Raw genomic sequence first — 9,684 nt, forward strand, 5'->3', positions numbered from 1 at the left:
GGAGAGATATTTGGACAATCGTGTTTTATTCAGTTACGGGTATTATAGAATCTCTGTGACAAGTGATGTTTTATGTTTTAACTAAGGTGAGACTTTAATAAACAAGTTGTCTGTCTGTCTGTCTGTCTGTCTGTCTGCAATCCTACATAATACGACACCAAATCAATAAAATAGACCATTTCATTTCACAACCTTACCATTTTGCAGAGTACAAGATGCACAAATGTTGAATGCCTTGTCACCTACAATATCTATACACCAACACAAAATAGTTCTTTTCTCAATAACAATTTACATTTTATTTTTAAAATAGCAATTTTTTTCAAAATGTTTTTTAAAAATCGAAATCATCAACATCGATGTATGCTAGTCCAACTTTACGTTCTAGAGGCATGTCATATTTTGATTTCTTACACACCCGTTGGTGAGAACGTACGTGTGTTAACAATTTCAAGACATACGACTGGCTGTTCCTAGGTGATGACCAGGTCATTAATGCCATACATCCAATAAAAAACTACACGATGGAAATCGATTAGACTGTGACGTATAATTAACCTGACATTCATGTGTCTGTAACGCATAAGTCAGCTACAAATGCAACGGCTGTTAAAATTTGCTCAAAACCTGGTTTTTGAGGATACGTAAGAAATAGAATAATACATTCGTGTCCGTTAGATACCATTTATCTCACAACTTGTTGTTTAAAAACGTACCAAATTCGGTTTTGCTCGTTAGATACATTTTAAAATAACTGGATGTTGTGTAAAAATGCTGTATTCACTGAATATATTTCAACCATATTGACCAAAAATAGAAATTTATCTCATGCTTCTTTGCTTAACCAAAACGTAAATGACGGTCATATCATACTCATAGGGCATGGGCACCAAATGAACACCCAAAAAAGATTATTCATTAAAACAAGTCTTCAAATTGGAGCAGTAACACTGAGGAAGCATCCATTTTTAATTGTTGGAGCTCCCCAATTGGGTGTAGTTAAGACATTTTTCCAAGATACTAAATGTAAATCAAAAAGAATAGCCCATGAAGTGGTGACAGCAGGTTTCCTCTCTCAATATCTGTGTGGTCCTTAACCATATGTCAGACGCCATATAACCGTAAATAAAAGGTGTTGAGTGCGTCGTTAAATAAAACTTCCTTCCTCCCTTATTGTTCATAAACGACTGGGGGCCTCTGGGTCTTACTGTTCATTGCAAGGGGTACTGGAAAACAATGGAAAAGACTGCTGTAAAACCATAAAAAAATTACTGCTGTAAAAAAAATGCAATGGAGAAATGTTCACATAGGCATGGTTGTACACACAACACTTTTTCATCAAACTTGAAATTTTTAAATGTTAGTCTTTACAAACTAACATATTATTTATCAGCAAATTTAATTTCGAGTGGAGGGGGGGGGGGGTGGTGTGTGATGTCCCAGTACTCTCCTCAGGTAACCATGTACTTCCATTACGTGGGGGTGCAATTAATCACAGAATCAATTGCCCTCGATGGACTTGAGAGGCAGTGTGTGTTCTATCTCAAATAGTTTGTTTTGTTTAACAATACCACTAGAGCACATTGATTAATTAATCATAGTCATCAGAGGAAACCTGCTACATTTTTTCTAATATAGCAAGAGATCCTTTATATTCATTTTCCAACAGACAAGAAAGTACTAACCATGGCCTTTGACCAGTTGTGATGCACTGGTTGGAACAAGAAAAACAAAAAACAAAAACATCCCAAATAGTGCTCCATGATGGATATATCAAATGCCATGGTATCAACTGTCTGGCCTGTGGGAAAGTGTATATCAAAGATTCCTTGCTGCAATATTGGTACAGACAGCCTATGTGGAAGCAACAGATATCCTGTATTTCACAATATCCATGTATGTCAGACACCAAACCAGAACTTACCATGTGTTTACATGTTGTCACACTAATACTCCTTTCTTTTCTTTTTCCAATAAGTTAAAATATGCAAGTTGCTTTTTCTTGTCAATGCTTTACCAACGACAAAGCACAACAACTATATGAACATTATTTAATTTATTGCAGTTTCTGTTGCTTGCTTTTTAACTGTCTGTATAGATCAATAACACGTGTCCTTTCGTGATCCAGCTTAACTTGTTGACACAAAGATAAATGCTTTCTTTTCACAGTTTGTCCAATTTCCCTCTTTCCTGGTGCTTCGGAAGAACCCAAATTATGTGCAGAATTCTCCTGAATTATCTGCTTCAACAATAATGTCTTCTTTCCAGGCTGAAATAAATATATATATATACAAGATACATTTTTAGCATATCATTTCATTTATTTCAATTCAACTTATTTTTGTGCTTATATCCAATTACGGTTCAAGCATGCTGTCCTAGGAACACACCTCAGCTATCTGGGCTGTCTGTCCAGGACAGTGGGTTAGTTGTTAGTTGGTTACTGGTTAGTGAGAGGCAGAGGGTGTAGTGGCCTTGGCTTACACCTACTTACTGAGTCCTTAAGAACTCGCTCTGGGTTGGAGCCGGTACCCTGTACCTACCAGCCTGTAGCCTGATGGCTTAACCACTAAGCCACCCAGGCCGGTTATCATTTCAAATGATGTTGGAATATAATTAGTAAACTAACAAACATTCTAAGAGTACTGCTAAAGCAATACATGTCCTCTACCGGGCCCAACAAATTTCCATATCTCCTATGATCAAGAGCCACAACTCTGTGAACAACCTTTAATTCCATGTGGAATTTATTTTCACAAATGTTATTCAAATGTGAAAATAAATTCCACTTGAAAATAAAAGTATTTTACAGTAAGTAGTTTTGAACACCCTCTGAAAAACATTCTTAAATCCATGCCTGCTTACTCCCCATTCCAAGGAGAACACACGTGCCAAATGAAAGTTGTATTATTAGGCACAAACAAGGTCATCTTCAGAATGACGAAGTCATCTGCAGAATGACCACTGACCTTCATCTCCAAACCAACAGAGATATTCCTTGTCTGAAGGCAAACAAAATGCCAAGAACCTATTCTACAAAATTTCATTTATGGTGCAGTAACCAAAGAGTTACTCCAGACAATAGATACAAAACAACGAATGAATGAATGTTTAACGACATCCCGCACAAAAATACACATCGGCTATTGGGTGTCAGAAAGGTAAGTATATTATTATTTATACAATTATGTAAACCCACCGAGATACAAGACAAAGTAAATCATACAGAACGACATATCTCACAGGTGTCACAAAAACATTCCTACCTTTGACATGCTATCATCGTTCTTTGATTTCCTCGGTCTTGCGGTCAGACTGGGCGGTGCATGGACTGTTTCACCAAACATCACATGGTCTGAGGAAAACAAAATCACAGTGTTATATCAAACAATAACTGTTTACTTCTGTCTTTTAACTAAAATAAAATACACATTCTCAGGGCTAGCTCTGGGTGAGCAAAACATTTCACAAAATTGTCTATTAAACTTCAAAAATTGCAGAAATCAACAGTTATTTTATAAAAAATGTCAACTATTACATGAAATTATTTTGCCAAATTAAAATAAAATTTGCCAACTTCTTTAAAAATGTGCAATTGGCGCATAATTTTGTGTGTGCCAGAGCTAGAAATGCATTCTATTTATTTTATAAAATCATTACAACTGATTATAAAAAGAATTTTGGAGCTTGCTTTCAATTTTATCTTGGCTCCCAATTTCGAACATCTTGAAAATACAAAACAAGTCACAATTATTAAAATAGTATCAACAATAGCTTTAAAGTAACTGAGTTTAGCCATCAGTATTTTGTCACTGGCAGTAATCCATTCCAATTTGGACGATAATGTATAATAAGTCAACTAAGGTGTTTACATCAAACTATTGTTCAAACATTGTGTCCTGGGCATAGAACTAAAGCCGAAGCTGCATGTCTAGGACACAGATCAGTAGGTTACAATGAGAGAAGAAACCTAAACCAGCCACATACGGTGCTGTTTTCTGCAATGTTATATGCACTTTCCCCACAGGTGGGATGGCATAACCTTTGACATATACATGTAAATAAAGAACTACTTAAACTGGTTTAGAATATTAATCGTTTCAGTGCAGGAATTGGTTTTACAATAAATTTTAATTTAAGCAGATGCTTTACCATGATACCAGTTATAAGAAATTAAATTAATATAAATATTGCTGTAAAAATGTAATTGAAAAATGTATCGGAAAGTGTTAAGAAGTTGTAAAGGGCTATCACAAGAAACCAGACATCTTTTCTCATCTTTCCCATCCAATGGTTTACCTGTTTCATCTGACATTATCACCAATGTCTTTTTGAAATTAGTAATAAAAATGTTTGCTTAAAACTTGGGATCTTTAGAAATAGAAAAAAGTACCTTGAAATGCATTGAAATCCTTTTTCTTTTCTTCTTTCTTTTCTTGTTTTTGTTTAGCCTTTCTCAACTTTCTTTCTTTTAATTTCCTGGAAATGTTTTTTAAATTTTATGAAAACTAATTACTAGGTACACCAAAACATGACTGAAAAGAATATAGATCTCTCAGGTATTGCAAACATGAATATATGTTGTATAATATTGGTCCAGCATTAATATAAGCAGTTGGCCAACAATTTCATGTTATGTGGCCTGATTACATCATCATTATCATTACTATTACTGATGTGTAGTATACTTGTACTTGTACATGTGCAGTGTACAAATAACAAGAATCCTGTAGAATGAAATGTCTTGCATACTATAAACCAATTCGGTGAATACAGAAATAACTTGAGATGGATTAATTTTGTTCGTACAATTTTTTTATTTTATTTTTTGTAATTTAATTTAAACACAATGAGATGAACATTCATCGATGCAACTAGCCTACAAAGCAAGTTTCAGTGACCTAGGACTCATAGTTTGTGAAGCCTTTAACACGAAAACTTAATACTAAAGCTAAATGCAAAGTTGATGCCATTTAAAAAATAATAATTCATGTTCATCAAGTGAACTAAATATTTAAAGATATACATGTATACTCAAATAATGCTTTCAATTCATAGCATCAATAAATTAAGTATTCCTTCCTTCCTTCTTTACTTTCATAATTGGGTAATGGATTTAATTTATTAATATTAAGTTGGCAATAAGTACTAGCATACACAAAATATGTTTTTAAAAATCACAAAAAGGCTAACTCTTTTTTTCTGAGTCCTTTTTTCTTGGTGACGATAGTTGTACCATCAGCTGCTTCATCAAGATCAACCTGAAATATATGAAAATTATCAGAAAGAATTGATAAAAAAATAATAATAATAACACCACTAGAGCACATTGATTTATTCATCACTGACTGGATGTCAAACATTGCATAATTCAAACAAACCGTTTTAAAGAAAACACACTATATTTTTCCATTAGAAGCATGGATTCTTTTACATGCACTTTCATATATAAAGGATAGCATCTACCACAGCCTTTGATATACAAGTTGTGGGCAGGGGAAAAAACCCACTCTGATAATGGATCATATGAGAGGGTTCAATGTCTACCTCAAATTTTTGCTCCATTTGTGATCTAGCCACTACATTGGCAGTTGTTCTGTCAACACGGTAAAGAAAGGCTTCTTCGTTCTCATTCTTCTTTTGTATAAATCGGGGAACAGGTTTCATAGGTCTAGACACCCCTCTTTCCACCTGAAAACGTTCTGAAAATTGAAATAAAGTCTGCAATAATATAAAATGAACTATTCTCACAACTAAAATTCCATCTGTACATGAAAAAAGAACTTCACATTGGTGGGGGTGGGGACAAAAATCCCAAAACCTATCAAACTTTTTAGGCCTAATCTACTAATGGCTAAAATATTACAACAAACTGAATAATTTACGAAAACACAGAACCAACTCCTATCATGGCCTCTCGGTGAAAAGAAAATTTCACCTAATTAAAATAGTAGAAATGCTGATATATTCTGTAACAAAAAGTCAATTATTACATGTACATTTTTTTTTAAATTAAAATAAAACTTGCCAATTGCTTTTAAAATTCGCAATTGGTGAATTAATTCTCCAACCACGAGCGAGTTCTTAAGGGCTCAATGGGTACTTCATTTGTACGGCTACTACACCCTCTTCTCTCTCATTAACCATTAACCAACTAACAACTAACCCACTGTCCTGGACAGACAGCCCAGATAGCTGAGGTGAGTGCCCAGGACAGCATGCTTGAACCTTAATTGGATATAAGCACGAAAATAAGTTGAAATGAAATGAAATTAGGAGAAGAGCATTTCGTAATTCCACTTTAACATTGACATTGTTGTTACAATTTACCCTTTTTCTTTTGTTTATCAGGCATCACATATGGGCCTTTGCCTGCCATCATCATTCGGACCTTCTTCGGAATTTCTTGCTCATCAGTTTTCGGTTTTTGATTTAGACCTTCAGTCCGTCTACAAATGATGAAATAAAAGTCATTTAAATTAAATCACAACCAACAATAAATCTGTGTAAACTCATAGGTCAAATGATAAAAAATGCATAGATCTGCAAGAGAAATAAATTGTTCAGTGAATTCATGTGTACATACCGAAAGGAAAGGAATATTTGTTTGTTAACACCTGAACACATGTTGTACTATGGCTGTTTGGTGTCTATCATATGCTTGGATAAATACTTGGTCGAAAGGGGCAACTTACTGCCACCATACAGACTACAATATTCCTTGCAAAAAACCCAGCAAGGGATCGTTCATAAGCATTTTCCAATATACCATGGCATTTGTTGTTCCAGTTGTCAAGTACCCATTGGAACAATTAAAACAGCATCTACTAAGGCAATCAGTCCTGCAAGTTCAACCTATCATACCTCTGACAAGTACTTAATATCTCCCAAACTTGTATTGAATACAAGAAGGTTATGAGCCAATGTGTTCTGAATGTCCAGCTGAAGTGTCAATTCAACATCATAAAAATATCCACGGTGTTCCAATTACAAACACTTCATATGATTTTGACATGCAAGAAAGTGTTGTAGGTCAATTTGTTTGTCGATGAACCAGTGCTTTTCAATACATACAAGTACAATGGCAAACCATATGGGATAGAACTCAAATTGCAAAATGTTGCGCAGCAAAATTAATATTTCAGCCTATGGAATACTAGAGATGTTTTGGGGTTTTTTGTTGATATATGGTATAAGTGTGTGTGTAGGTCTAGTGGTGAAGGGAACTGGAGGTGCACACCCCCTCCGAATTTTGAAGTACCTAAAAAAATCGAGTGAATATCAAATGTATACAATGAATTTTTTTTATTCATTATATTTCAAGGTGTAGGCCATCTCAACGGGAAAACATTTCTTCAGCCAAATGTACAATCCCTATCTCTTTATTTGGTGCAGCTTTCTATCAAGTAAACCCAACAGAAATTTCCATTAGATTTCTGGTCATGTAATAGTCTTCAGATACATGTACATATTAATAAAATATTCACAAGATAAAAAAAAAATATATATATCTGTGCCGTTTTCTGTGTAATTATAAAAATTGTGCAACATCACTATGCATTTGCCGCTTTCCATTGCCACTCCTGTGAAATTAGGCCTTTATTAAAACTTTATAATAAATACAGTAACTAAAATAAATGCCTCATCAGGGGATGCAGTCGATTCGTCCACTGAAAATTCGTCCACTGAGGAACTCGAGACGATTCGTCCACTACAAAAAATCAGTTCCGGACGATTCATCCACTGGGTTTTTATTTCCCCAGTACATTTCGTCCACGGACTAAATAATGTATACTACATGTACATGGGGGCTAAATAAATTATTAGATATATTTTACCCCGTATTTTTTTTGTTGCTGTCATAAATTTACAAAGGTGAAAATAAATTATATTGCATTAGATTACACTTGGTAGATGTTTTTGTAATAATGCTCTGCAGACATAATTCTTTGGCATTTCTATTTATTCGGTTATTGTTTGTTTCTATAATGTACGCCTTTCACGCTACATGTCGTAGGATGTTTTTAGTACAATATGCCCAGTAAAGATAATCTTTAGCCCTTCCCTTTCAACTTGTTTGGTTTCTGTTTGCTTTACCAATTAAGTGTACAGGGCTCCATTTTACGAAGCGATCTTAGCGTTAAGATCACCTTAAGTGCATAGCTACATAATGCATTTAAGGTGATCTTAGCGCAAAGATATCTTCGTAAAACGGGGCCCTGTCCTCTGTGATATTGTGAAGTAATTAGCTTAAGCTTGTTTCACCAAGTTGGATCCAGTAGCGTCTAAAACAACATTTAATTAAATTGGAATTGAAGACAACGAGGTTTTATTTTATTTCAAGGTTATTAGGCATATGGGAATAACATGTGACGAGGGAGGGTAGAATTTACGCCATTGAAGGAGAACATGGCATGGTAATAAAGTCTTACGACGCGGAGGCTTGCATTACCTATTTACCTCATCGTGACATGTGAGATAATGTACGAGCGAGTGGACGAATCATCCGCATGATAATGAATACAAACAGTTAATAAAAACTGGATATTAATGTTGAATTTTAACTCTATTTTACTTTTTTGGTTATAGTATACCACAAAATAATGTTGAGAAATGATTACAATGTCAAAGAAATAACTATTAATATGTTTGAAAAAAATGCAGTCATCGAGTGGACGAATTGTCCGACGTGAGTGGACGAATCGTCCGTGGACGAATCGTCCGTGGACGAACCGTCCGATGGACGAATCGTCTGTGGACGAATTGTCCAGTGGACGAACCGTCTGGAAAGCCTCATCAGAAGTTTACTTTAGACAAAAATCATAGACGTTAACTAAGCTATAAGATTAGACTTAATGTTTTGATAATTATAAGATATTATAAATAAGTTACTTTTGTTATCACGTCATATGTGGGTTGTTGTTTTGGGGGAGGGAAGGGGAGAGTAAATTCAAAACAAAAGTTTGAACATTCATTATTAGACATAATAAGTCGACCTTTGGTTTATTGTATTATTATTTTATTTATATTTAATATACTAGTAATTATGTTTAATCTGACAGGTTTTTATTCGAGCCGGCTGAATGTTTTGCTTAGAGTTAGAACTGCCAAGATAATTATGAACCGATTGTCCGGAAGGACTTTCCGCCAATTTCGACCCCTGTTATATATATACGGATATTATACCTGTTTTTACGATCACCAAAATAGAAGGGATCGTCAGATTTTAGTTTCTTGTGTTTTTTACTTCTCTGTGGTTTGCCGATTTTTGGAACCTTTTCTTTACTAATTTTATCTTTCATTTTTATTTCTGAACCAAAACAAACCACGTTATTTTTAGTTTTGTCTTCTCATTTCCGTCAAAGTTTACTGTGCACCGCCTTTTTTTTCTCCTTTTTTTTGCGGGGGTGGGGATGTATTTGTTGCCCTGTGAGAAAATTACAGTACACTATCGAAATTATAAAAATATAATAATAATAATAATAATAATAATAATAATAATAATGCAATTAATTAATGACACTTTGAACAAATAATGTATATATTAAAACCATCTTAACCAACCTTATATTTAGCCACGTTATAATATAATATTAATAATTCATTTTCAATTCATAACCTTTAAACATTAATTATTTACTTATATGGCTAGTATTTACAGTCTACATAAATCGAATTGGGTCA

The 9,684-nt window shown here is 34.2% G+C and overlaps 1 protein-coding gene across 1 annotated transcript; it reads right to left on the minus strand.

Moving 5' to 3' along the window:
- Positions 1-2,041: 2,041 nt before the first annotated feature.
- Positions 2,042-9,352, minus strand: LOC121380206 (coiled-coil domain-containing protein 137-like). The gene is made up of 7 exons (XM_041509020.1): positions 9,187-9,352; positions 6,331-6,449; positions 5,548-5,702; positions 5,194-5,261; positions 4,394-4,479; positions 3,267-3,355; positions 2,042-2,269 (listed from the first exon to the last, which is right to left on the minus strand). The coding sequence occupies exons 1-7, from the start codon at positions 9,300-9,302 to the stop codon at positions 2,057-2,059; spliced, it is 846 nt and encodes a 281-aa protein (XP_041364954.1). The 5' UTR covers positions 9,303-9,352; the 3' UTR covers positions 2,042-2,056.
- Between the last annotated feature and the right edge of the window lie 332 nt (positions 9,353-9,684).

The sequence above is a fragment of the Gigantopelta aegis genome, chromosome 8 (assembly GCF_016097555.1).
Source record: "Gigantopelta aegis isolate Gae_Host chromosome 8, Gae_host_genome, whole genome shotgun sequence".
NCBI classification, from domain to species: domain Eukaryota; kingdom Metazoa; phylum Mollusca; class Gastropoda; order Neomphalida; family Peltospiridae; genus Gigantopelta; species Gigantopelta aegis.

What these genes read in the sequence shown, in the direction of transcription:
- LOC121380206 (XM_041509020.1), bottom strand. Translation starts at nt 9,302, where the DNA reads ATGAAAGATAAAATTAGTAAAGAAAAGGTTCCAAAAATCGGCAAACCA. An exon ending in GGATTTCAATGCATTTCAAG is followed by an intron (nt 3,356 to 4,393) that starts GTACTTTTTTCT and finishes TGTTTTCCTCAG; the next exon opens with ACCATGTGATGTTTGGTGAA. An exon ending in ACGATGATAGCATGTCAAAG is followed by an intron (nt 2,270 to 3,266) that starts GTAGGAATGTTT and finishes TATTTATTTCAG; the next exon opens with CCTGGAAAGAAGACATTATT.